This window comes from Natator depressus, chromosome 2 (genome assembly GCF_965152275.1).
Source record: "Natator depressus isolate rNatDep1 chromosome 2, rNatDep2.hap1, whole genome shotgun sequence".
NCBI lineage: Eukaryota > Metazoa > Chordata > Testudines > Cheloniidae > Natator > Natator depressus.
In genome coordinates, this window is record NC_134235.1 from 233,648,945 (window position 1) to 233,676,596 (window position 27,652).

At 41.3% G+C, this 27,652-nt stretch overlaps 1 protein-coding gene across 11 annotated transcripts in view; it reads left to right on the top strand.

Moving 5' to 3' along the window:
• Nucleotides 1–27,652, top strand: part of SVIL (supervillin) — a 236,771-nt gene that overhangs the window by 111,542 nt on the left and 97,577 nt on the right. The window contains exon 1 of one of the 11 annotated variants that reach the window (XM_074946162.1): nucleotides 14,350–14,383. The exons of the other annotated variants lie outside the window; for them this stretch is intronic. Within the exon in view, the coding sequence (XP_074802263.1) occupies nucleotides 14,365–14,383 (19 nt within the window). The 5' untranslated portion in view covers nucleotides 14,350–14,364. Of the gene's footprint in view, nucleotides 1–14,349; nucleotides 14,384–27,652 lie in introns of those variants that run through there. 11 annotated transcript variants of the gene reach the window in all.

Genomic DNA, 27,652 nt, shown 5'->3' on the forward strand with positions numbered 1-27,652 from the left:
CATGAAAGCTTATGCTCAAATAAATTTGTTAGTCTCTAAGGTGCCACAAGTACTCCTTTTCTTTTTTTGCAGATACACACTAACACGGCTGCCACTCTGTTTACTGAACTTACACAGCACTGATAATTTTATAATAAAAGCAAAATAAGTTCAACAACAAAAGTGGATTAAGTGATACCACGTAAAGAGAGAAAGGTAAAGATGGTTAAAAGCAAATAAAACTGAAAACATGCATCTAAAATTCTAAAACTTAATCTAGCAAGATAGTCTTTGTTCAAGATGATTTCTGTCCCTGTGTCTCCTTTCCATTATTTACTGGCCACGACACATCAGAGATCAAATCGCTTGGGTTTTTTTGTCCCCTAAGGTGAAGGATAAAGATAGAATCTCTCTCTGTTCCTTGAATGCCCAGTAGGGCTTCAGACAAAGACATCCCTCTGGGGATATATTTTCCTGAGTCTCTCTCTGAGGAACAGAAGCCATATTAATTCTCTCTCTCTTGAGTTTAGGATCAGGATAACCCCGCTGGTTTAGCTCGATGGCTTTGTTTACTGGTGATACGTACATAGAGGTAATCTCATATTCCTTTGTCCAGAATAGACCTGTTTATCCCCTTTACCCAGGCTAGGCTGTCTGGTCTGAAACATGTTCTAGTAACCTCATACAGAGGCAATTCATAATTTCATTTAGAACGTTAACACATTAATTCTGCAATATTAATAACCAGCATGTTGTCAGCTTTCAGCTGATACCTCACAAGCCATATTTCATAGTAGTATGTAAGGTGTGACTACAGGGGTCACATATGCTTGTATTTCTTTTTTTATAGAATAAATATAAAGGGAAACTTAATTTTGGAACCAATGCTGATGCAAATCCCCACTGGTAAGATCAGCATTTGAAATTTGGGTAAACATGAAGCATTTGAACGTTCTTGAGTAGGTGAAGTAACAAACCTTTAAAGTTTGTTAGCACTGAGTGGTTTGTCAATCAGCTTATAAATTTCCACAGGTTTTAGGGTGGGACTGAAAAAAGAACACACCATTCTGACATTCAGAAATTAAAGATGTCCTTATTATAGTTTATAATGATGATGAAATGCCTCCGAAATCCTGGGGGAAAAATATTATGGTCTGAAAAAAAAATCCTGTAAAATTAAAAACAAGCCAAAAGGACCCTGAAGGGTTGGAAGCATTTAAACTGTTCTTCCAACTTGATTTCAAATTGAAAATAACACTTTTAGAAATGACTCTTCAGCCATTGACTTCAACAGATAAGCTACATACCCATGAAGATTTAGAAGCGCTCTGTTAATTTAGCATATGAAGTATTAATACTGTATAAACTAAAAGAGAAAATAACCATCACAGGAACTCTCCCACCAGCTGGTAAAATGCAACTGAAACCTACTGCCAGCTGGTCAGTTCTATTGCAGTGTTGGGGGAAGGGAGAAGACATTTAGATCAACTCTGTCAGCACCAGGGCACTGAGGCAACAGGAGACCAAAGAGGATAGGCCTGCTTATGAGGGAGACGTCCTGAAGCAAGTATGCAATGAGTTCCAGAGCAATGGTCTGCCAATTCTGAAGACCATTCATGTGGAAGGCTTTTTAGATATAATCTGGTTGTGCACAGCAGTGGCGACTATCCCAGAAAGTGCTAAACAAGGTGAGAAGTATGTGGTCCTGCCTCCCTGTTCATCAAATCAATCTTCAGAACAGTTAGGTCATTCACTAGAAATTACCCATAGAAACTATTCACCTTGTTTGATGCTTCTTAACCCAGAGGGCACTTACCTTTATAACCTTTGATTTTATGTGTTTCTAATTCCTAATTTTAAAAATAAGGAATAAAACCAAATTGAATTATTTAAGGAATAGGCTCTCCAACTGTGGTTTGGGATTGTGCCATCAGCATATGGGATTGCAGGTCCAGTGGCCCAGATTCAACTTGAGATGATGCCATTGTACCCAAATGTGTCCGGACTAGCTCCACAAATGCTCCATCAGGAGGGCACTGTCTTGATCAATAAAATGGTGGCCTTCTTGTGGCGTGACCTCACATGTAACTGTGTGTGAGGTCACATGTGGAGGCTGCCATTTTGTAGATCAAAATGGCAGCTCCTGGTGTGGTGTTTGTGGAGCAGGTATGGATGTGTTGGCTGTGCGGAGATGGCGTGCAGATGTCAGTTTGGCTATTTTCACCACCTGTCTGTGGAAGCATCCAGCTGAGGGACTTAAGTGCAGAAGATCCTTGTCTGTGGCAGCCATCTCATCAACAGAGCATAAAAAAATCATTGCAAGACTGTTTCTATGCTGTCTTAGTATCACCACATAGGGCCTTTCTAAGTCCTGGCCTCATTTGCTTAACAGTGAATTCCTCTTTCTGATTTGTGATAAAAGGCACAACTGACTCATTTTTACGCAGAGTATCTGCTTCAGCCTCCAGCGGTGAGTCTAGTGATGTAGGAATGAATAAAAAACAAGAAACATACTCACAAGTAAGGCCAGGCTTTCTTTGATTATGGCATCAGCAGTGTTTTGGTCAAGAATGAAGAAAGGCCAATATTCCCCTGTGTCACATTTTGTTATCTCGTTTCACATTAGAAAGCATTAAATAATATACTTAACATATGGGTTCCTTGGCCGCTGTGTTGCCTTGTTGCTTTCTGGGATCACAGGAAAGAGGAAGTCTCAAAATGGGGTCGTGCTGGCTTTAAGGTTCAAGGCTCCAGAGCAGTTACAGATAATTTAGTTTAGTGGAGGACTGTGACTGACACGAGTGATTAAAATTAAAAACTTTGCTTAACTATTTTATGTTAAATAAACAGGTATTACAATATAACCATACAATGCATTGACACCCACATTCTAAGATGAAATGATGCATTTAGGGATGATCAGTCCCTAAATGAGGAGAATGGGTATTATCCTTCCTCTAATGGTACCTTAATAGTGGATGGGCATGCCTAATCCTAAATTAGTAAGCTACCCTTTTTAGAATCCATTTATAATAATGCACCTTAAGTAATTAGCATTAAATCCACCTTTTTTTAACCATAAAATAGCCAGTGAGAAAATAGAAAATATTTATTAACATTAAACTCATCTTTAATATTTGCGTAAATGCCATACTAATAACTATCAATATAGGTAGCATTTTCCAAAACATTAACACTTCATGTCAAACGCTTGTAAAAACCCAGTTAGGAGCAAAACATGTTTACCATATGACCTTATTTTCAGCTTGCTTTTGAATGTTCTCACTTCACTTCATTTCTATATGAATGGAAGCAAGCATCACCTCTAAAGGCTACAACCTTCTTGGCACTTTTCTCCCCCTTTGACAAATACTGGGGGAAAAATCAGGCAGGACAAAACCAAACTCTCACTTGCAAGGTGCACTTCTTGGTGGAATTGAGCTTCAAGATACTTCTCAACAAACAGTGCCCACTGAGTGCACCTTTCAGAGTACAACTTACTGCCAGCTCACACCCTATTGGTCGCATCTGCAGTTGGGCATAAGGTATCGTGTAAGGAGACTACAAGGCCATCTTCCTGAGAAGAACACCATGCTCATCTTTGAGGATTCTCATGTAGTCTGGCTGTGGCTTGGCAAATGTCCACAAATCTTTCCTCTGGAAGGAAAGCTCTGTCTTGTTTTCAGTCCAAGATATCCCGCGTGAATGATGTTTCTTGAATAGATTTCTCCTCCCCCACCCCCACCCCCAAAGTGTCTGTTCATAATTATCTCACTGTCACCTTGTGCACCCCGTTCTGTCTACCTCCACTTGTTGTGTCTTAGCTTTTCCTTGAATTTTAAGGGCCGGGACCACACCGTTGTTATGTGAAGTACAGTGCCTAGCAGAGGAAACTCTCACCCCCTAAATGCTACCACAGTACAAATAATATTCACAGGCCTGGGGACTGAAATAGACAGCTCATTCTTTCTGGGGATTCATCTACAGCCAGTTGAAGACAAACCCAAATCCATGGAAGTGTGGAGAAAAGGTGTTTGTTTCTTGAAGCCTGGTATGTTGCTACCAGGGCCAGGCACCTGATTGTGAAACTATAAATTGTTTAGGTCAAGAGCCCTGAATCAGTTTTGAGGGGAAGTGTAGGGATTATACAAGCTAAAGGAAGTGTGCAGAATTTAAACTTTGTTTGGCATTTTGTTTCAGTTCTTGTTTGGTTTTGGGAACGATGAAGTACCTTGAGTAGAAACCCTCTCTCTCCCCTCTTCCCCCACTCACTTCCCAGTTCTACTTTAACACTTTTTTCTATGTCCCTTGTCTCTGCTTTGAGCATTGTCTTGTAAGAGAGATCCCTAAAAAGGGATGGTAAGTAGCACAGTGTGGAACTGGATCACTTCTCTCACTTGGATTGTTTCCAACACCTGGCAATCTGTGGTAATTCCACACCATTCAACCAGAAATAGACCAAATACTCTCCAAAGGGAGGAGGTGAGGGGGTAATGGAAATACCAACTGGCCTGAGTGACCTGTCAAACTCAAGACCAGCTGGGTGCTGAGGTGTGTCCTCTTTGTCTCGTACACTGCTGGCATAGCTGAGATTTCTGGAAATTAGGAGTTAAAGGCACCATATAGAACCAAAAATAGACTAAGCCATATATTTTCTCGAGGAAGGGTAGGCTGGCCACTATGCAAATGTTGTCTTTATCTTCTCAAGACCTCTGGTGGAGTTGCAGCAGTCAATGGAGACGACTTAATGTTCTAAGTCTATTCGCTTCAAGACCTCTAACTTTGTACATTCATATATTGGTTTCTCGGGCTTGTCTTTATCACAGTATTGCATGGCTTAAGAAAACCAACATTGGGAACTGTCAAGAACATTCACATTTTTGAATGGGTGATTTATATAACCACAGAATATTTTTGTAACAGTTGCCCATCCTCCATTCTTTTGTTTGTCATCCTTGCTTCTTGTCTCAAATTAAACTGTAAATTCTTCAGGGCAGGGACTGTTGCTTGCTAGAAGTGGGTGCAATGTCTAGCCTAATAGAGACATATTTATAATTGGGCCTTGAGGGTGCCATGGTTAATACAAATAGTAAAGAATTTTAAAAGCACAACAGCATCAATCTTAAACCAGTCAGTTTAAGCAATGCACTTCTCTAAATACAGATAGAGAAATGGTTTCTCCCCTCCACATTTAAGAGATTACTAAATAAAGGGACTATTGTGAATGGAATTAATCATTGTTTTGTTAGAAACCATAAAGCTTTTGTAGAAGAGTATAGCTTTTTGAAAATAAACCCTGAAATTCAGCATGTTTTAGAGTGGCTAGAGTAACAGAGGCAGCACAAAGCTGAATTGATTGTGCCAAGCTGTCACTCATTTTGCCAAGTTGTTGCTAGTTTACATGTGGCTGAATACCATTTAAGAAAACAGCTATGCACTGCCTGCTCTTGATTTGTCTCCAAATAAAGGCACATCTGACAAGAGAGGAGTTAAGCCTCTAACTATCAGACGTTGAAGGAAAGGACCTTTACTATGAACTGAATAGAAGTGATTTTCCTGTAGTAAACTGTTTCCCAAAAAAGCTGATTTAAGCTTTCAGTTGTGCAAACTTGAAAGCTTATACATTTTAAAAGCATGTTTATAGCTTAAAATATATTTTGTTGTGGAGCCTAACTTTCAGGCCTGTGGCTTAGCCCTGTAGTTGCTTGAATAGACTACTCAAATGCCTAATCTAAGAATTATCTCAGGTAGTTAAACAGAATATTTACCGTTAACACTAAAGGAATGCAAAAGTGAGCCTTAGCTTGCATATGAGCTCTGGTTGTTCCACAGAAGCATGGTGTAGACAAAGGAGTGCAACATACTGTAGAGCTGTGTATGGGCCCTGGAAGGCATTCTGCAACATGGAATCTAAGGTAAGCCTTTGATGTAGTCTTCTGCTGTGGGTTCTGTTGAAAGGGTAATGATGATTTTCTCCTCTTAATAGGAAAGTAGTTTTTACTGTAATTTATTCAGAAAGGTTGTGGTGGCTTTATAAGGAATATGGTGGTAGTTTAAGAGACTTGAATTTTTCGGATAAAGTGTATTTCAATTGGGTTCACATGGTTTTAAAGGGGTGTAAGTTCTTTAGGGCTGGTTGAGAAGGGACACTCTCCTTCCTAGGTCTGACCCAGTTATTTTTAGACCCAGATCTGGTTCCCTGCTGCTGAACCAGAGAACTCCTGAAGTGGAAGGAAGTACTTGTGGAGCTGCCAAATGGGATGTGAGACCTGTTAGGGAGAAACGAGGATTCCTTGTGGCACCTTAGAGACTAACAAATTTATTTGGGCATAAACTTTTGTGGGCTAGAATCCACTTCACTTCATCAGATGCATGGAGTGGAAAATACAGTCGCAGGTATATTTATACATAGTACGTGAAAAGATGGGAGTTGCCTTACCAGGTCTGGGGTCAGTCTAATGAGACAATTCAATTAACAGTAGAATACCAAGGGAAGAAAAATCACTTTTGTAGTGGTAATGAGGGTGACCCATTTCAAACAGTTGACAAGAAGGTGTAAGTAACAGTAGGGGGAAATTAGTATGGTAAAATTAGGTTTTGTAATGACCCATCCTCTCCCAGTCTTTATTCAGGCCTAATTTGATGTTGTCCAGTTTGCAAGTTAATTCCAGTTCTGCAGTTTCATGTTGGAGTCTGTTTTTGAAGTTTTTGTGTTGAAGAATTGCTACTTTTAAGTTTGTTGTTGAGTGACCAGGGAGATTGAAGTGTTCTCCTACTGGTTTTTGAGTGTTGTAATTCCTGGTGTCAGATTTGTGTCCGTTTATTCTTTTGCGTAGAGACTGTTCCGTTTGGCCAGTGTACATGGCAGAGGGGCATTGCTGGCACATGGTGGCATATATCACATTGGGGCATATATCTGTTAGGGAGAGTGACTGACTATGCACCCCTTTAAACTGCCTTGTCAGTGTAGGATCGAAATTTTTCTTGGCCTCTCTGAGACCTGAATTCTCCCATTAGCTCTCTCTGGATTTAAGCCATATCTATAAAACTATTCATTTTTCATTATCTCAAACAATACAATTAGACACATTTTTGTTGAGTTTATAAACTTGGTGAGAGTCATAATCCCCGCTCTGCCCCCTTTCTCTCCCCCTTCCCCCCACCCCCCCGATCTCCACCATGCCCCACAGAGTTGGAAACTGTGACAAACCTATACACCTTCATACTTGTTTGAATTTGTAAGAATTGTTTCATTGTTTAACAAAAATGTTGTATGTTCAAATACAGCTCTAAGGGCATGCATGGTACCTGGTATGGAACCTGCCCCATGGAGTGTACAATCTGAGCTCGAGCAGGTAAGGTAGTGGCAGATGACCTCATCCAACAGGAAGGAGGAGCTAAACAAACGGCTCTGGGTCTGTGTGGCTGTCATGGTATTGCTATATTATCTCTTCTTGATCTAGAGGCTAAGCCTTTTAGAAGGGCATTTGGAAAAAGGTAACCCTGAGCTTACGATAGGAATCCAAGGTAGTATTGTGATTTGGGCTAGTACTGGAGTAATCGCTATTCAGGTAGAGATGGAAGGGAATAAGTTATGAGATTATCTGGTAGGTACTGTATCTGAAAAGGGCTAATGTTTCACAGGACTCCAGAACCCCATTCGGTGGAGACAATTATAGTATATGGTACGGTTTATGACACACATCTATGTTTAGCCCTCTTTTTATTCCTGTTCTTAGAGAGGTGGGGGTTTTGTTTGTTTTTTGGCAGTAATATTTTGGAATGCAATCTAGTCTTTAGATTTAATATACAGACAGCTAATATAACTCTCTCTACCTTTTTTTGAAAGAAAAGTGTTCGGGATCTCCCAGGACAGGATCCCCTGGGAGAATAACATGAGGAGGAAAGGAGTCCAGGAGATCTGGCTGTATTTTAAAGAATCCTTATTGAGGTTGCAGGAACCAAACCATCCCGATGTGTAGAAAGAATCGTAAATATGGCAGGTGACCAACTTGGTTTAACAGTGAAATCCTAGCTGATCTTAAACACAAAAAAGAAGCTTACAAGAAGTGGAAGATTGGACAAATGATCAGGGAGGAGTATAAAAATATTGCTCAGGCATGCAGGAGTGAAATCAGGAAGGCCAATCACACTTTTGGAGTTGCAGCTATCAAGGGATGTTAAGAGTAACAAGAAGGGTTTCTACAGGTATGCTAGCAACAAGAAGGTGGTCAGGGAAAGTGCGGGCCCCTTTCTGAATGAGGGAAGCAACCTAGTGACAGAGGATGTGGAAAAAGCTAATTACTCAATGCTTTTTTTGCCTCTGTCTTCACGAATAAGGTCAGCTCCCAGACTACTGCACTGGGCAGCACAGTATGGGGAGGAGGTGGCCAGCCCTCTGTGGAGAAAGAAGTGGTTTAGGACTATTTAGAAAAGCTGGACGAGAACAAGTCCATGGGTCCGGATACACTGCATCCGAGGGTGCTAAAGGAGTTGGCAGATATGATTGCAGAGCCATTGGCCATTATCTTTGAAACTCATGGCGATCAGGGGAGCTCCCAGGTGACTGGAAAAAGTCACTAATGTAGTGCCCATCTTTAAAAAAGGGAAGGAGGAGGATCCGGGGAACTACAGGCCAGTCAGCCTCACCTCAGTCCCTGGAAAAATCCATGGAGCAGGTCCTCAAGGAGTTAATTTTGAAGCCCTAAGAGGAGACGAAAGTGATCAGGAACAGTCAGCATGGAGGGCAAGTCATGCCTGACTAACCTAATTGCCTTCTATGATGAGATAACTGGCTCTGTGGATGAGGGGAAAGCTGTGGACCTGTTATTCCTTGACTTTAGCAAAGCTTTTGATACGGTCTCCCACAGTATTCTTGCCAGCAAGTTAAAGTAGTATTGGCTGGATGAATGGACTATAAGGTGGATAGAAAGCTGCCTAGATCATCGGGCTTAACGGGTAGTGATCGATGGCTCCATGTCTAGTTGGCAGGGTATCAAGCGGAGTGCTCCAAGGGTCGGTCTTGAGGCCAGTTTTGTTCAATATCTTCATTAATGATCTGGAGGATGGCGTGGATTGCACCCTCAGCAAGTTTGCAGAAGACACTAAACTGGGAGGAGAGGTAGATATGCTGGAGAGTAGGGATAGGATACAGAGGGACCTAGACAAGTTAGAGGATTGGGCCAAAAGAAATCTGATGAGGTTCAACAAGGACAAGTGCAGAGTCCTGCACTTAGGATGGAAGAATACTATGTATTAAATTCAGACTTCTTTTACCAGTGATGCCAATCTCAATCTTTCCTCTCCCCTTTCTTTCTTTCATGTCCCTTTATACTTGGAAAATCATTCTTCAAGGCTAGTTGCCAAGAAGGAGCTTTACCACATTCAAATTTCTCCCCAAAAAGCACATTTTTGCCTTCATCATGGGAAATGAACAGGAGACTAGGTAGATAAGAACCTTTCCTTGACATGTGTGCATGCCTCCTGAGTAACTGTGAAATCTTAGGGTGAAGCATTACTGTATCTATCTTGTTGACTTTAGATTGTCTGTTCTTTGAGGCTAGGGCTGTCCCCTCATTCGTTATATAAAGGCATAGTAGGTCTTTGGGTTCCTGAAAAATAGTAACTCTGTTACAATAGCCTATAAATTGCAAAAGTCAGAGCCAGCTTTATGTGGTATGAGTAAGTTTTCTGTTCATGTAGAATTATATTAATAATCCATTATCAAAGGATGTGCTGATCAGTGCATATTATATTGCTCTTCAAGAGGAGGGGAAATACAGATCAAACAATATTCAGAACTTCCACAAAATTGTATTTATGGTGTCTTACTTTTTAATCTGTGAATTTATTAGAAATTTTAACTCCAAAGATTTAGAATGTATAGCAGTGCCCTAAAAGACCTGTCTGGTCTGTCTTTAAGTCCTAGCAGCAAATTTGCTACATTGTTCTACAGCTTTTTTTAGGATGCAGCACTGTAACTGTCATCCTGCTTCTGGTAAGAGATATTGCACTATTCAGTTTAAATACATGCTCAACCAGTGGGCATAAACCAAAAATCTCAGATGCTAAAATAATACTGATTGTCCAGACTGCCTGTCACTTGCAAAAAAAAAAAAAAAACAGTATGTGACCACTGCAACAGATTTGAGTGAAATCCATCTCCCTTCCCTGTAGTTAGGGTAAACTCCCAAGTACCTGCTCTTGTCCCGTTGCTCTGTCTTGGTGCTCAGCTAGCCCTCAGTGACACAATGTCAGTCTCACGACCATAACACATTTTTCACAGAACACACATGAGGTAGGGCAGTAGTATCCTCATTTTACAGATGGGGTCCTTGTGCACAAAGAGACTATGCGATAGAACTCAGAAATGAACCTAGATTTCATTAGCTTCAGCCTAGTGCCTTAACCACAAAGTCATCCTTTCTCCTATAGATCATGCTTCCTCCATAACAAATTCGTTCTCCTCAGGCTGTTTACCCACTTCAAAACTTCGAAAGCTCCAGCCTGCATCCATGGAGGCTTTTAGCATCTTCTTCCTCCTGATAACTTACAATAAATTAGAATAGCTTTTGGCAAAAAAAGAAAAAAGGGGAGTGCTCACAGATGGCAAGTCACTTAATGAAATGTTCTTTTATCGTCCAAAGTTGATGATTAAAATGAAGTGGTACTGTCCAATAAAATCCCGATGTAATGTCCTCCTTAGCAGCCATCCACTAGTTTGGATCAGTCTTATAAAATATGTTCTAGTGCCCCAAATTTGCTTGGATATGCTTTCCTTCTTTTACAGCACACTAGTGTGGCATTGTAAGCTAATGCAACTACTGGATCAACTCCAGCCTCTTCTGTACTAAATCTAGATTTAAGGTATAAGCTGATTATTTTTGTTTCTTAGGAAGTCAGAAACCAGAATTGAGCTGAAGAAAACGTTGCAGCCTTTCACAAAGATCCCACTTGTTCCCACATGCTATTAGAATTATTTTAAATTTCTTGAACTGAATTTTAATTTAGGGATACTGTCCAACAGACTTCAAAATACTACTGTAGTTTGACTTGAAGCCATTGGCGGTAGGTCCACTTACAAGAGAGATTAAATTACTCTAATCACAAAATGGGCTGAGCTTTATTTCTGTTGAGTTGGCTTCTTGAGAATTAGATTTTGAGGTCAAACTGAGAACACTTCAGTGTATGTTTTGCAGCAACTTTTTGGTTTAGACTTTATCTGGAGAAGCTCTGTTACTACCCAACTTTTCTGCTATTTCCACTTACTTATTCAGCCTGATCTGACTTTTATTTCTGGGGGGGTGTCTGACCAGAACTGTGAAATTTTTGATGTGGGGATCATGTCTTAATTGGTTTGTGAAGCACCAAATACGCTTGGTGCTGAAAAAGAAAAAAGAAAAGGAGTACTTGTGGCACCTTAGAGACTAACCAGTTTATTTGAGCATGAGCTTTCGTGAGCTACAGCTCACTTCATCGGATGCATAGCTATGCATCCGATGAAGTGAGCTGTAGCTCACGAAAGCTCATGCTCAAATAAACTGGTTAGTCTCTAAGGTGCCACAAGTACTCCTTTTCTTTTTTCTTTTTACGAATACAGACTAACACGGCTGTTACTCTGAAACCTTGGTGCTGAAAGAATGTTCACTAGTGGCATTTAGATTGGGACCACAGTCAGAGGGAGAGCTGTTCTCACAAACATTGTAAGAATCTTGAATATCTTTCCAGAGGCTCTTTCAATGTGACACTTGCTAGCAATGTAGACTTTGTAATCTTCAGTAGTTTGTTGTACCCTTTTTAATAGACTTTTAAAAGACTTTTTACTTTTACACTTTACTGTGTAAAGTTTTCTATCTGTTGTATTCACATTTTACATCTACTTAGAGCCGTGGTTTTCAAAAAATTTTCCTCATGACCCAGTTGAAGAAAATTGTTGATGCCCGTGACCCAACATAATTATATCTTTTGACTAGCGTTTTCATAAATTCATAATATTGCAATACATTCCAGCTTAACCCACTTTACATAACTAACACTAGACACTAGCCTTAGTAAACCTATGGTAAGGAGTGTGGGAGGTGGCCCAGAGCAGAGGGTGGGGTGTGGGGGTGAGGGCTCCAGGGTGAAGCTGGAGATGAGGGGTTCAGGGTGCTGGAGGAGGCTCAGGGCTGGGGCAGAGGGTTGGGATGCTGGGGGGAGGGGGAGCGTGAGGGCTCTGGCTGGGAGTGCAGGCTCTGGGGTGGGGCCAGGGATGAGGAGTTTGGGGTGCAGGCAGGCTGACCCAAGGCTGGGGCCAGAGGATTCCCCCCTAGCCCTCTCCCCACTGGCAGCAGCTAGCTCCGGGAGTGGGGCCCCTCCCTCACCGGCAGGCAGCACGGAGCAGAGAGTTCTGAGGGAAGGGTCTCTCTCTCCCGCTGCATGGAGCTCTGGGGGAAGGGTCTCTTTCTCCCCGCCGGCAGAAGCCCTGGGGGAGAGGCCCACAGCAGCCCTGCAAGCCCCAACTTGCTCCCCTCCCTAGTTCCTGCCCACCCCCTACCTCTCTCCTCTCCAGGTCCCTGCTGCGTGGCCCTTTAGAGCTGCTGCACGGCCGTGATCGTTATAATTTGAATCAGCAAGGCAACCCAGTGCCTGACAGTCCGCGACCCAGACCTGAACTTTGAAAAACCGTGACTTAGAGGATGCACATTTTAAGGTTGCATGATTAAGCACTGGAGTCAGGAATTGTACGTTTAACTCTAGCTACAGTGCTTGTGGTTTTTATTCCACTGCTTCTCAACTTTTCTGGGGTATGTTTACACTGGAAACTTCAAAGCGCTGCCACGGGAACGCTCCCACGGCAGCACTTTGAAGTGTGAGTGTGGTCGAGCGTGAGTGCTGGGAGAGAGCTCTCCCCGCGCTCCTGGTAATCCACCTCCACGGCTTCCAGTGCTCAGAGCCTGTCTACACTAGCGCTTTAAAGCACTCGGACTTGCTGTGTTTGGGGGATGATTTTTCACCTTGCTGAGCCAGCAAGTTAGAATGTGATGAAATGTAAATGGAGACAAGCCCTGAGTCTGTACCCCAACTAGCTGTCCTGTGAGCTACCGTATCCCATCATCCCTTTTTAGCTGTAAAGGATTGTGTGGTTTGGTTAACAGGAAGACACAATGGGGATACTAGGTGGAAAGTGCCACCCCCATCTACTCACCCACATGGCATCTACTCTTCTCCAGGCTACTGCTACTTCCAGAGGCTGTGAAGTCAGCTCCACAGTCCTTTGGAGCACTGGTTCCTCTGTCCTGGAGCTGAGCGCTTATGACTATGGGTTGATAAAAATCTCTAATTTTAATCATGATTTAAATCATCAAGCAGGAAACCTTGATTTAAATCCATTTTAATCTTGTTTTGCCTTTGTACTTTCTAGTTCTTTTGCTAAAGAAAGGTTGATTCTCCTTGGTTGATAATGATTAAAATGTTGATTTGCAATGAAATATAGCCTCTAAACTAAATTTGATACTGCTTTTTGCGAACCAGGAGAATATAGTATAGCGATGCATATTTATTTAAGATATTATATAGCTTAATTTACATCTATGCATATTCTCAATTTTTACAGTTTTTATGTTGTCTTTTTATTCAATAGATTACTAACTTTTTACTTACAATTTTTTTAAATCACGCTCTACTTAGATGGAAATTAAAATTAAATTAAAGTTGCACAAAAACAACATTTAAAAATGTTTTTATTAGTTAAATAAAACAATGCTAAATGTGCTGGATAAGTAAAAAAAAATGTTTTGCATTTAAAACTAACTGATTTATTAAATCAAAGAAGTATTAACTGTAGTTAGTGAATTGAACTGATGGTCCTTCAAGATTTGAAAGTAATAGATCTCATAGTCTCTCACACAGTTTTTATTCATAGATTGGAAGGGGAACAAAATCGTTTCTGCTTCTTCAGCTCCCAATTGGTTTCTCATCTTTAAATGAACTAGTTCAAATAAACTGAAAAGAAAATATTCTCGCTGTACCTACAGAAGAGGCTACTACTGTCAAAAGCTGGTTTAGCACTTCAACAGATTCTATGGTTCACGTGCTTACCAGTGACTTCCCCAGTTCAGTGTCTTGAGTTTCTTTATAACTTGGCAGCAAACGTACTACTTAATGTTCTTTTATTTAAATGATTTTATTAGATTATAGTAACTTTAGGCCTTAATACAAGTTGTCATAATTTCAAATTTAATGTAAAATAGGTTTCTTTAAAAAAAAAAAAAAATCCGATTTTAAAAATCAATTTTTGTTCACCCTAGTGTGAAGGAGGGGGAGAAATCTCCAGTGTGATGGAGGGGTGATGGAGGGCTTGCAACTGCAGCAGGAGTGGGGGTGGTAGGAGATGGAGAAGAGAGCATGTTACAACAGGAGCCAGGTAAGACATCTGCGCTTGGGCTAGAGCCCTTGGCTCTCGGACCCTGCACGGTGGGAGGGTCCCAGAGCTTAGGCTCCAAACCGAGCCCGGAAGTCTACACAGCAATGAAACAGGCCTGCAGCCCAAGCCTGGCAAGCCCAAGTCGGCTGGCATGGGCCAGACGCAGGTGTCTAGTTGTTCTGTAGACATACCCTTAGTGACCACTGTGGGTTTTATGACTCTCTGTGGACCCCCCGCAATATATAGTAACCCACTCAGTGCTCCCTCATGACCCGCCTGGTGTTTGTGCCCCACAGGCTGATAAACACTGCACTGTGTAATAGTCTTTAATTATATGATCATAGACTATTATGAGAATATACTTTTTTCTGTACCTTTAAATAAACATTTAATTATTACATATTTGGATTAAAAACCTGGGTTGTAAAGTCTGTCTCTTACAAAGAGTTTGTCCATTACCATCACAATTGCAACCTCTTCCCTAAGTGGTACCCCTGGGTGTCACTATAATGCAAACAGAGAAAACCTGTTTCAGAGTAGCAGCTGTGTTAGTCTGTATCTGCAACAAGAAAAGGAGTACTTGTGGCACCTTAGAGACTAACAATTTTATTTGAGCATAAGCTTTCGTGAGCTACAGCTCACTTCATCGGATGCATGTTTTTTAGAGAAAACCTGGAATCCTTCATTCTTTACTACTTTATTCTGTCCTAGTTAGAGAGACGCCCAACTTTTCTGAGGAATGTCAACTGCCTTTTCTGAGGAATGTCAAGCCCTATGGGCTTGTCTACACTGGCAATTTACATCACTGCAACTTTCTGGCTCAGGGGTCTGAAAAACCACCCCCCTGAGCGCAGCAAGTTTCAGTGCTGTAAAGCGCCAGTGTAGACAGTGCCCCAGCGCTGGAAGCTACGCCCCTCATGGAGATGGGTTTTTTTAGAGCGCTGGGAGAACTCTCTCCCAGCGCTGCACCACGACCACAGAAGGCACGTTAAAGCGCGGCCGTGGCAGCACTTTAGCGTTACCGGTGTAGACTAGCCCTACGTTGCTGTGTTGGTTGAAGACAGGCATTCTTTTGCTGCTATTCATGGGATGAACTAGTTAACTCTGAAGCAAATTTAGCTGCCAGCATAAGTGGCATGTATAAGAGCATATTTCCATTATCGCTCTGTGCTGGTAGACTTATCTGTAGTAAGTGGTGGTAGACAGTAATCTGCTGCGTAAGTACAGTTAACGGTGCACTCTTCATGTGAATGGGTTTCATCGACTGTCTGGGGTATGCAGTAATGCACTATACTGTAAGATGCATTTTCTTCCACTAATTTATATACATTTGAATATTATATTTCAGAAATGGTACAGGATCACCCCATATACAAGGGACTCCTCATAACTCAGCTTGTGTATGTCTTTGCAAAGCTCACAAGGGTGCCCTCTCAATTCATTTTAACCTTACTGGATACACATGAGCCTTTTCTCCAATCTTAGGCATCCCCACCAATGTGCAGCAGTATATTTAACTAGACTTTTCCCTGTATAGCTAAATCACCTTTGTAGGCATGCCCGGTAGGCTTTTGTAGTGAAAAGCTGCCACACAGGTTAAGTACACAGCTTTCAGAATACTTAGAAATGAGTCAAAGCAAAATCAGTTCCCTTCAGAACAATGTAGAGCATTGCTTCTTAATGAGGATGATTTCTTGCCACAGCCCTCTTTGCCCTAAGACTGTTCAAAATAAGGGTGCAACAAAGAAAGTGTGGAAGTGTTTTTTTCCATTGTGCTCAGAAATGAACTCTTTATCAAACTGTCCAAAAAAGTGCACTTTCGAGCAAGTACATTTCTGGAAGCATTTCAGAAATCTGTGAATGGTAGAAAATGAATGATTAGAATGGAACCAGTTATGCATTCTCTACTACCAGTGCAGCAGTCACTTTCACTCCTGCTTAAATTCAAGTTTTACGATATTTTACATGCATTATGACTTTTAGCATCTGCTAGTGTGTAGTTTTTTAGGTGTTCTTAAATTCATTTGTGAAATTGAGTGTGGAATACTAAGAGATATCTGTAAAAATGGCATTATGGGATTTTGTCTCATTGATTTCTGTATTTAATTGTTACATGTAAATTGAAGGAATGTTCTGGTTTTTCCAGCCTTGCAAAATCAGTCTGCACTCTGAATCAGACTGGGGGGATTCTTGCAAATCACTCCCTGCACTAAAAGTTTTGTAGGCCAAATTGGATTTGTTACAGATGATCTTCAAATTGACCGCCATGACATCTGTAAATCCCACTGCCTTCAGTGGTTTAGTGCCACTACAACTGATTAAAACTTAGTTAATAATTCTGTTAATGTGCAATAAGCAATAGAATCCAGCTCACTGCTGCTTAGTTGTTTGCTCCTGCAGTGTTGGAGGGAATAAAAAGCAGTTGGAACATACTTGTTAAATTGAGCAAGTTGGACCATGAACACACACAGGCAGCAGATCTGCTGAGTAAGGTGCCGTTCTTACATAGTCACACTTCAAAATGCAGCTGCACTAAAGTGGCTTTTAGAGGTATTTCCTCGTTTTGCATTGGGAGAGCATAATATAGTTCTGACATTCTGTACCTCGAGGGAACACCCTACACCCCATGTTCATCCTTATAATGTGATTGTGTGGTGTCTAATGCAAGGTTTGTCATGTCGGGTGTCTTCGGAAGGCTCATGATGCACTGAGTGTTGTTATGGTAATGTTATGGTAATTGTTATAGTAATGTTATAGGTTGTAATTTCATGTATATGGTTATGAGGCTGAAAATCTATCCTCATGGCTTAAAGCAGGCCCAGGCAAAACTGTCCAAGGGCAGTGGGGCAGTTCACACCTCATCAGGGCATGTATTGGACAAGACAAGCCCAGCCCAGCCTCACAGGAACAAAGGACACTGGCCTAGGCAACAACAAAGGATCTGTTTGACTCTCAAGTGAGTCATCCCCCCTTCCATTGGTCAGTTTGGGACTGCGATGAGATAATGCTCACCTAATCCTGAAGGGGGTGGGCAAAGCCAAGAGGGAAGAAAGGACATGATAAAAGGGAGAGACTTTGCCATGCTTTCTCTCTTCCACCTCCATCTACAGACATCCGCGCCAAGCGACTGAAGCGCTGATCAAAGGGGAGAGCCTGGCTGAAAAGCAACCAGCCAGCCTGTGGTGAGAAGCATCTAAGTTTGTTAGGGCATTGAAAGTGTTATGATCATCATAGCATATGTTTTGCTTTTATTTAATTTGACAAAATCCGACTTGTTGTGCTTTGACTTATAATTACTTAAAATCTATTTTGGTAGATAATAAATTTGTTTATTCTACCTGAAGCAGTGTGTTTGGTTTGAAGCGTGTCAGAGACTCCTCTTGGGATAACAAGCCTGGTGCATATCAATTTCTTTGTTAAATTGACAAACTCATATAAACTTGCAGTGTCCAGCAGGCGTAATTGGACACTGCAAGACAGAGGTTCCTAGGGTTGTATCTGGGACTGGAGATATTGGCTAGTGTCATTCGGTTGCACAATCCAAGGAGCAGCTTACATGCCAGAGACTGTGCCTGAACACGCCAGGAGTGGTGGTTCTCACAGCAGAGTACGGTAAGGCTGGCTCCCAGACTCGAGGATTGGAGTGACCGAGCAGATCACCGGTCCAGATAACACCGGAGAGGAGCGTGACAATAGTTTGGTGGGAAAATAGCATTTTTAATGGAAAATAATAATAGGCAGGTTTGATCCAAGAGCTGCTGTTACACTTTGGCGCAACTTGGACAGTAAATGGTGATAGAAGCTAAGTTTACCAACTGTCAACATGATTCCCTGCAGTGTTTTTAATACATTCTGTTTATAAGAGCAATTCAGCCATATACATTTGTACTTTTTAACCATGATTGTATGAGCATGAGATTCATTCCAAGTGTAACTGCACAGTTGTTGCCATCCCCTGTCCCTGTCCCACATGGTAGCAGATTTGGTTCCCTTTATTTAGTCATTGTGGGCTAAAGATTTTTCTAACAATGGAAGTCACTTGGCAAATGTGTGGCTGTTGTGCCCAATAACACTGGATAGTTATTTTGGTTTTATGCTGTGTCAGTATTTTTCACTATTTCAAACCAACATATACAGTGTCAAAATCCTAAAAGTGAAGAAATATTTCCAAGTTGTCAGACAGCATTTTTTTGTTGGTGTCTAGTGACCTGGTGACTATGCCCTCTTTCTTTTATAATCTTTCCTTCCCTCACCTCTAATATCTGCTGAAGAGTGGGAGTCTCCTGTCCTCTGGAAGGAAGTTAGTCAATAAATTGTGCCTTCGGGGGAGACAGGGTCTCAAAAAAAATAATGACTCAGATGTTGGAAGTGGTCATTTGGGGAATTGCAGTTAAACTACTGGTGTAGGGAGGCTTGGTGAAAAAGCCAATTGCCACGTGAGGGGGAGCACTCACTGCAACGTGCAAGAGGGAGCGTGTGGAGGGAGCTCCCTTCTGCTATACCTAGAATGGGATTTGTACTGCCCTCCACTCCCCCCCCCTGATTTTTACCTGTGCTGTAAGCATAGGGAATGGTCTTGCTGCTCTTCTCTCAGAAGCACCACTAGTAAACATGACACGATGGCAATTTAGCATGTGAAAATTCTGTTGGGAGCCTCGTGAAAACTTTTGTGAATAACAGTAGGAGCTATGGGCATCGAAAGCTAAAGAATTACCAGATGATAGATTTGGTGTGAGTACTCCACTGCAGAACTCTTCTGTACCGTTGTACAACGGAAGTCTCTCACTACCGAAGATTAGCCAAATTAAAAAGTGTTTCAAATGAATGTTTCTATTTTGCTTTCATCTAGTTCAGGAAAAAATACTCTGAAACCTGTCCAATATACGTAACAGCCGTGTTAGTCTGTATTTGCAAAAAGAAAAGGAGTACTAGTGGCACCTTAGAGACTAACCAATTTATTTGAGCATAAGCTTTTGTGAGCTACAGCTCACTTCATCGGATGCATTCAGTGGAAAATACAGTGGGGAGATTTATATACATAGAGAACATAAAACGATGGATGTTACCATAAACACTGTAAGGAGAGTGATCACTTAAGGTGAGCTATTACCAGCAGGAGAGCGGGGAGGGGGGGAGGTAACCTTTTGTAGTGATAATCAAGGTTGGCCATTTCCAGCAGTTGACAAGAACATCTGAGGAACAGTGGGAAGGGGTGGGATAAACATGGGGAAATAGTTTTACTTTGTGTAATGACCCATCCACTCCCAGTCTCTATTCAAGCCTAAGTTAATTGTATCCAGTTTGCAAATTAATTCCAGTTCAAAAGTCTCTCGTTGGAGTCTGTTTTTGACGTTTTGGACAGTTAGGTGCCTTACTGTCTAGAACGTTGGAAAGTAGCTGTTTGCAACTGATGTAGTGGCCCATTTTTAAGCAAGCAGCAAATGCGTTTATTTGGGAACTGATTGACTTTGAAATAGCAAACGATCCTAAAATGCGTTGAATGAAAAATAATTGCACTTACCATCTGGGGCTTTATGTTCATGTTGGTAAAACAAACTAACAAAGCTGTAAGCTGCTAGTATCATGAAACGGCAAATGCAATATGTTCCAGCCTCTGCAAGTGAGATTCAGCATCTTCATCACTTTGTATCTAGTAGTCTCCTACAGTGATTCCTATTGCTGTGTTAATATAGTGAAGCTTTTTTCCTGCTGTTGACAAGGGATAGCTGAGCACCCTCTGTCTGCCAAAAGGTAGGCTGTCAGTTGCTTGCATGCTGTAAGCTTGCAAGGTAAACATTGCATGACCTATAAGCCAGCCAGTCAACTTGCACGTTGCCTTATTAGGTAAGCAACTGAGAATGGTGTCTGGGGACAGAGTATGCTGGATGGCAGCTAACTGAGCAGTCAGCTTAGAACTAGATACAGCCCAGATCTATGCGATGTGGCCCAGTACTGTTGTACATATAATCCATTGCATTTCAGTTCAGTTTTCATAAGAGAGAGAACTTTTTAGTTTGCAGGTGGCACAAACTAGGCTAAAGAGGATGTGAAGCTCTTTGTAAACACTGTGATTTAGAACAGGGGGCTTCAGTATTGCTCTTCGCCTGCACAGTGAGCACTTTGATGATAATGTGCATTAGCTTACCACTCTCTCTGATCATCTTGCCGGGGCTTTATGAGATATAGTCCTTGTGGAGCCTGTTGTGTCAATTGCTTTTTGTCTGAATACCCTATTAACAGAGAGACCAGTTTTAAAAAAATAATTTGTGACTTTGTGTCTTCAGGTAATGTTCTTTTAGCACAGCAGACATGCAGTTTCATTTCCCTTCTCAGAAGACTGTTTACTGGCTGAAAGAGTGAATTTATCCTGTGTGAAAGAGAGGGAATAGCAAAACAATTACACATACACACCTCTTTCCTCCCCTCTTGTCAGCCCCACTGTTAGTAGCTTGTTCCTCTCTTGAGTACACTGGAGACTGTCTGGTATATTTGCAATATGCACTAAAGGGGACTAAGGGAGCGATCTTGCTTTTAGCCATTCAACCCAGGTCACTATGGCAGCTTCCCCTCTGGTCACTGTGCTGGCCAGTTCCCTTTTCATATATTCTTAATGCATTTTGCTCAGAACTTCAGAATGTGACATCAGACTGAAATACACTTGTCACCATGAATGAGCAATAACTTACCAGAACATTTACAATTGGGCTGCCCTAGGGCTGGCATTCTAGACAGTTGTCATAGTGAAAACTCCTGAGATGTCACCCCAACAATGTGACAACCTAGAGAAAGAACAAAATGTAGTGTGAAGCCAGCACTAAGAAAAAATAGCAGTTAATGTTAAATATTCTGTTTAAACATTATAGCTTTTTATAGTGTCATAGGCTCCCTTATGACTTAGTGTCTGCCTCATCGCAAGGCTTGGAAATGACCATTATATTTCTAAGTAACTAGTCATGGTGTAGCTTGTGAAATGGGGACAGTGCTGTAGTGGTAAACAGAATTGATGTTTTCCTTTAGCAATCAAATATCTTTGTTTTGAAGGCTTTCTTGCAGCTGGTCGACTCTTCCTTGGGCGAGTCCTGATCTTTGCATTAGAATACACTCTTATATTGTAGAGTAGTCTAACTGAGCTCTTTGTCCTGGCTTAGCTGCACAGGACCATTTTCCATTTGTCTGCCAACCAGACTGCTTAGAGCGGGGGTGGTCAACCTGTGACTCCGGCGCCACATGTGGCTCTTCAGAAGTTCATATGCTGCTCCTTGTATAGGCACTGACTCCGGGGCTGCAGCTACAGGCGCCAACTTTCCAGTGTGCCACTGGTGCTCACTGCTTAACCCCTGGCTCTGCCATGGGGCCATGCCCTCACTCGTCCCCATCTCCCTCCCCGAGCTTCCTGCACGCCACAAAACAGCTGATTGAGAGGGAGGGGGAGGCGCTGATCAGCAGAGCTGCGGTGGGTGGAAGGCGCTGGGAGCGGGTCGAAGGGGAGCTGATGGGGGGCTGCTGATGTATTACTGTGGCTCTTTGGCAATGTACATTGGTAAATTCTGGCTCCTTCTCAGGTTCAGGTTGGCCACCCCTGGCCTAGAGTTAACAGAATTCCACTCAGGAGGATCATCTTGTAGTTGGGAGGAGACTGAAGTGAATGTAAGTATGGGAAGGTGGAGAGGAAACAGTTTATAGGAAGGAGGCTGGCACTCCCTCACTGACAAAGCTTGTCAGGATGGCAGGGTTTTTGCAAGCAATGCCTCTGAATACTGACTAGGCAAGTCCTTGTTCAATTCCAGGAGAAGTAAGGTTGCCTATTCCTGGAGAATTCATCACATGACTTAATCTTTATTTAAAGATTAATCTTTAATTTCTGGAGAGTCTAGAACAATCCTGGAGGGTTGGCAACCCTAAAAGAAGAGATCCAGTTCACCTCAGAGTTAAGTAAGAGGTGAATCTTCTTGTTGAGCAAGTAGGGGGGAAAACAGATGTTTTTACAATGCTATGACTAAATGTGGCAGACCTGCCTGCACAAGCAGTTATGTGACAGGAGACTGAGAGCGTCTCGGAACGTAGCTGTTTAGAGAAAGAGGAGGATTTTGAATTGGAGGTGAGTTTAAATTACTTAACCTGTTTGAACAAAAAAATTAAAAGCCTCTGGAGGACAAGCACTTTATTGTGAACAACATCCAGAAGCTTGCAAGCTTACAGCAATGGAATTTCATGGACAAGGCAAAACTCTGGTTCACAATTGCCTCCTTTTTGTATACTGTAACAGGAGAAATGTGGTTTTAATACATTTCAGCCACTGGTGATTTCTCATGTTGATATATCTTTAACCTGGTTTTGACTTCATGCTTCATGAACTACTGATATCCAAAACCGCACAAGATTTTAATTTAAATTAGGTATGGCTTTATCTCCTATTTTTTAAAATCTTTAATGTTATGCATAGCTAAAATTCAACGTGGGTGTGAAGATTTTTGGCAAAATTGCTAATTTAATGGATTGCAGTAATTCAGTATTGTAATGAGTTACATGTCGACTTACTTCAAAGACTCTACAAGCCATCTTTGCTTTAAAAGCCTCAGACTTCTGAATAGAGAGACAAGGTAGAGGAAGTAATATCTCTTATTGGACCAACTCCTGTTGTCTCTTTCACCAAGAGAAGTTGGCCCAATAAAAGAATATTACCTCATCTACCTTTGTCTCTTAAATATCCTGAGACCATCACACTGTATACAGACTTCTGATTTTCATTCACTCACAGAGGGAATCAAAGATGGTGTCTAGACACTGCAGTTTGTCCATATCAGCTTTCAGAAGGTTAAGGGGTTCTTGGTATAATAGAATACGTAGATTCTGTTAGGACTACACTAAGTATTGACTGCTCTATTAACAAATGGTGCTAGGTCACCCTAATCAAATGAATGAAACCATACCCAATGTACATGCAAATAGGTCTATAATGCATATTTCAATGTGTTCATTTTCAAACAGTGGTGTACATAATTAAAAAAATCAGTTTCAAATGTACTGCAGTCTTGAGAGAGTAAACAGGAGATTATTTTCCTGGGGATGCCTAACAAAGAAGGGTCTAGAAAAGATGTACTGTATACTTCTAGAACAATAAACCTAACACTAGCACAGAAAGGAATGTAATAGGACTTGAATTGGTTTTACTGTGTATTGATACAGTTCCTCTGTTTAAAATAGTGTTAGAATTATTAACTTAAAAGAATTCTTTATGAACTCTGAAGCTGTATTATAGATTCAGGAGCATTTCAGGTAAGTCTGATTTTATTTGGGTCAATTCTGTGTCTTGCTGATACCCCTATATGCTACAGTAGATCACTGGGATGGGGAAATGGGCTTCTCTGACATGAGCCAGAACTTACATGGATGCGTAATACTTTTTTTTTTTTTTTTTTTTTTTTTTTTAAGTATTGACCTTAAATCATGCTATAGGCTTGACATACAGTCTAGTGAATATTGACATGCATTACGTGAATGCTGGAATAAATCCCTCCATGCCTCCATCTTTCTTAAAACTTACTGCTCTTGGAAGCAATAGATAATCTTTTTCAGGAGACGTGTTAAAATTGGTGCCTTTTTCAAGAAATGTCACTTCTTTTGTTCTTTGCTTACTGAAACAGTAATGCAAAGAGTATCTAGATTCTTGGGGTGCATACAGAAGTACTGGTTCTTTTTCCTAAGTGAGAATTCATGTGTAAGTATATAGAACAGGTGGATGGGCACCTTTTCAACACATCTGGCATTTTACAGCAGATAGCTCAGTACTCAGAGTGCCATTTTACTGACCATAAGAATGGCCATACTTCCTTTTGTTTGTTTTAAACCTTCTGCCTATTAATTTCATTTGGTGGCCCCTAGTTCTTGTGTTATGACCACTAACTTTGTTTTTGATCTCTTCCCATGTGACCTATTTTAAACTACCTGACACAGGTGATGCAATGCAGAGTTCTATTTATCTGAAGACTTGTCCAAAATAGCGATACTAACCAAAGAGCACAAACCTGTTTGCACAATAATTATATAATAATTACACAGAAACATAGGATTCTGGAACTTACTGCACAACAATAGAAGTGATAAAAGGAAAGTGAAAAGGATTAAACATACTCCCCACTCAAGGGATGATCTCATGTCCGGAGATTTTATCCCAGATTAGAAATCCTGCATAAATTACTTTCACTAAGGAAAATGAGAATACCACTTGCAAATATACATAGGGGGAGGGGGTGATGAGAGTGTATGTGAGGTTGACTGATGTCATCAACACACAATATATTGTATTTAAAAAACTGTGTGCAGTCTTGCTTGAACATAGTGTGGATCATCATTTTCTGTTGAACGTACCACAGGACAAATACTTTAATTTTATATAACTTTATTTTGTGGGCTGTGTTGTGGTAGTTCATTTTTCTTTCTTTCTTTCTGGAACCATTAGGAAAAAATGCGAACTTTGTCCTGAATTTGTATGATTTTGTTTTGTTTTGTTCTTGTTGCATGTGGCCACAGTCCCCCAAGTCTTGTGATTGTGGCACCATCTAAGATGCCATTTGCAGACAGGCTTGAAAACAAACTCCCAAGAACTAAAACTCAAAATTTAATCTTTTTTAAAATGTCGTGAGTGGGGGTGGGCTGACTCCTGGACAAAGCTGTATTGTATGTTGAGAGCAGCTTACAAGCAGTCTGAGCTCCAGCTTTGTCGGTGTCCCCAAACAAAATGATGACATTTTGCCACAGTTCCTGAGGGAAGTTACAGAACAATCTTCAGCTGCCAACAGATCTTTTGTGGGCAGTCTGTTTTTGATTAGAAATGTATGCTTAACCTAATTTTTTCATTAACTGCAATTTTAACTTCCAGCTGTGCTCATATGTTAGAGGCATCTGACATTTAAAATTGGTCTGGGGGATGGGATGGGCAACGGCAGACCTATAACATAGCCTTGCTATATCACCGAGATGGACATGCTTCTGCTCTTGTCACTAGATCATTCTAAAGGACAGAATGGCCACCTTGAAATATTTGGAGATCTCCCTCTCCATGGAAAAGATTCCATCCTAGGAAATGGCAGCAGCTTCTAAGCAGACATGCAATAGAAAACTGAACCGGCTGATACTTTCATTTTATCATCTTCTTCTTGCTAACTCACACATTTTCATGTATAAAAGGTTTGGGATTTTTCTGTTTTTTAATGCCAAATTGATGGGTCTTCTCACGGGACTGGTTTTAGTGTAACAGCAGTCTCGTCACTGTGCTGACCCCATGGGCCCTATGAAACTAGGTTTTGCCAAAAAGGTCAGGTCAAATTGTGTGTATTGGGGAGAGGGTAGACTTGCTCATTATATAAAGGATGGAGAAACTCTTGAAGATGGAAGTATGTGTCCAAATTCCCCGTCTCTGTGTGGCACCACACTGCTATTGTATTTTAATCCTCTGCCTCCAACAGAACTAATTCTGAAGGACCGGAACAGACCCATTATCCGAGCGTGGTCTGACAGTAATGTAGGGTCACAGAATGCTGTGTTAGAAGTAGTATTCAGTGCTAAGATCAGATGGGGTGTATTCATGGCTATCCTGCACAGAGCAGCACTTGGCGAATAATTCCAGTTTCAGGTGAAGAGAGCTTGATGCTGAACTCTCGACCAAATGATCATTTGGAAAAAATCAGATATGGATATTCTCTGTAGCAGTTCATCCATTCCCTCCCCCCCCCCCAACTTAAGCCCTTCATACTAGTTATCTTTACACTCATGTGCTACCCCCTGCATTCTTGAACTGTCAGCCCTGAACGCGAGGAGAGGAAGTCCGACCCACAGTAGTGTCTGTCATAAGTTCTGCTTTCACAGTGGAATTGGCAGCTGTTCTGGAAACTCAGGCTTATTTACACATCCTATAAGTAGCATTTGAACACTGAGTAAGAATTCATTTAAAATTACTAAGTTCATAGAGGGGTGTTTTGAAGTTATGATGTTCTTCCAAAACTACATACACTTTTTTCCTGCTCATTGTATCTCTACCACAAGCAAGATTTTGGCTAAAGTCCCAGAGGAGACTTACATAGAGGGTGAGTGAAGGAGTACAAGATGCCTTCAACTTATAGGGATAAGGCATTTGGGCCTATCACAAAGAAGGTGGGTCCTTTTTAGAGATAATGGCCGTAGCCTACCTCCCCACCCCACTGTACCCCCCAAAATTGCAACAAGTAGACCTGGTAACCAGGAGATGTCTGGCTATACCTCTGGAACCCAGATCCGGTCTCCTGTATTGAACATACTACAGGCTGTTTAAGGAAACTGGAAGAAGGAATAGGCTTTTCCCCCCCTAAATCGAGTCATAAATTACTCCTAAAAACCAAAGAAAATAAAAGCAATCCACTTCAAACAACCTGGCAGGCATACATACTGCTTCCTGGTAAACTGGCTGAAATTAACATTTTCTTTTCTTTTGAATGGATATTTTAACTTAGCTGTCTCCTAACGTTAAATCCAAAATAGCATCTTTCCTATGTTTGTATTGGGGTAGTGTATAGAGACCCGTATGATGGATTAGGTCCCCATTGTATGAGACACCATACAGGTGCATAATTTAGCACATTTCCTGCCCCAAGGAACGTACAGCCTAAGTAGGCAGTGGCTCTACACCTGCACACCCATAAGCTAGTGTTTTGTAAATCTAACACTCCTGACTGCTATTTAGTCTTCTACTGGTATTTAATCATTTAAGTGGTTCTGAGTGGAGGAGGAGGGGGAAGGAGAGTACTAGTTATACAATAATTGCCTTTGGCTGTTTTGGGTTTGTGCATGAATTTTTCTGTCACAGCCATATTTAACACCTCTTTGTTCTTTTGGTTACTTCATTTTACTCCTGAGATGATCAAACAGGTCTGCTTTGTAAAACAGTTATTGCACCATTCTGAAAAAGTGCTTCCAGATTTTTAGAATGGAATATAAAGGTTCCTGAAATTCTCATTCTTGAAGTCCACAGTGAATCCAAACCCTATAAAAACTAGTTTAAAATAAACGTGGCACCTATGCTATACTTGTTAGATAAATTGTCTGACAGTTCTACACCACCTGTCTCAAATTAAAATGAGTGTCCGGGTATCTGTTCTTAACTCCCCTTCTCCAACCAGTAATTTTGTTCATATGTTACCCATAAATCTTGGCTGCTTAAACATTCCTTTTTGGCCTATCGGATGGGCAAAATGTTAAGCATAATGACATGATTAAAAGTCAGTCTTTTGACAGCCC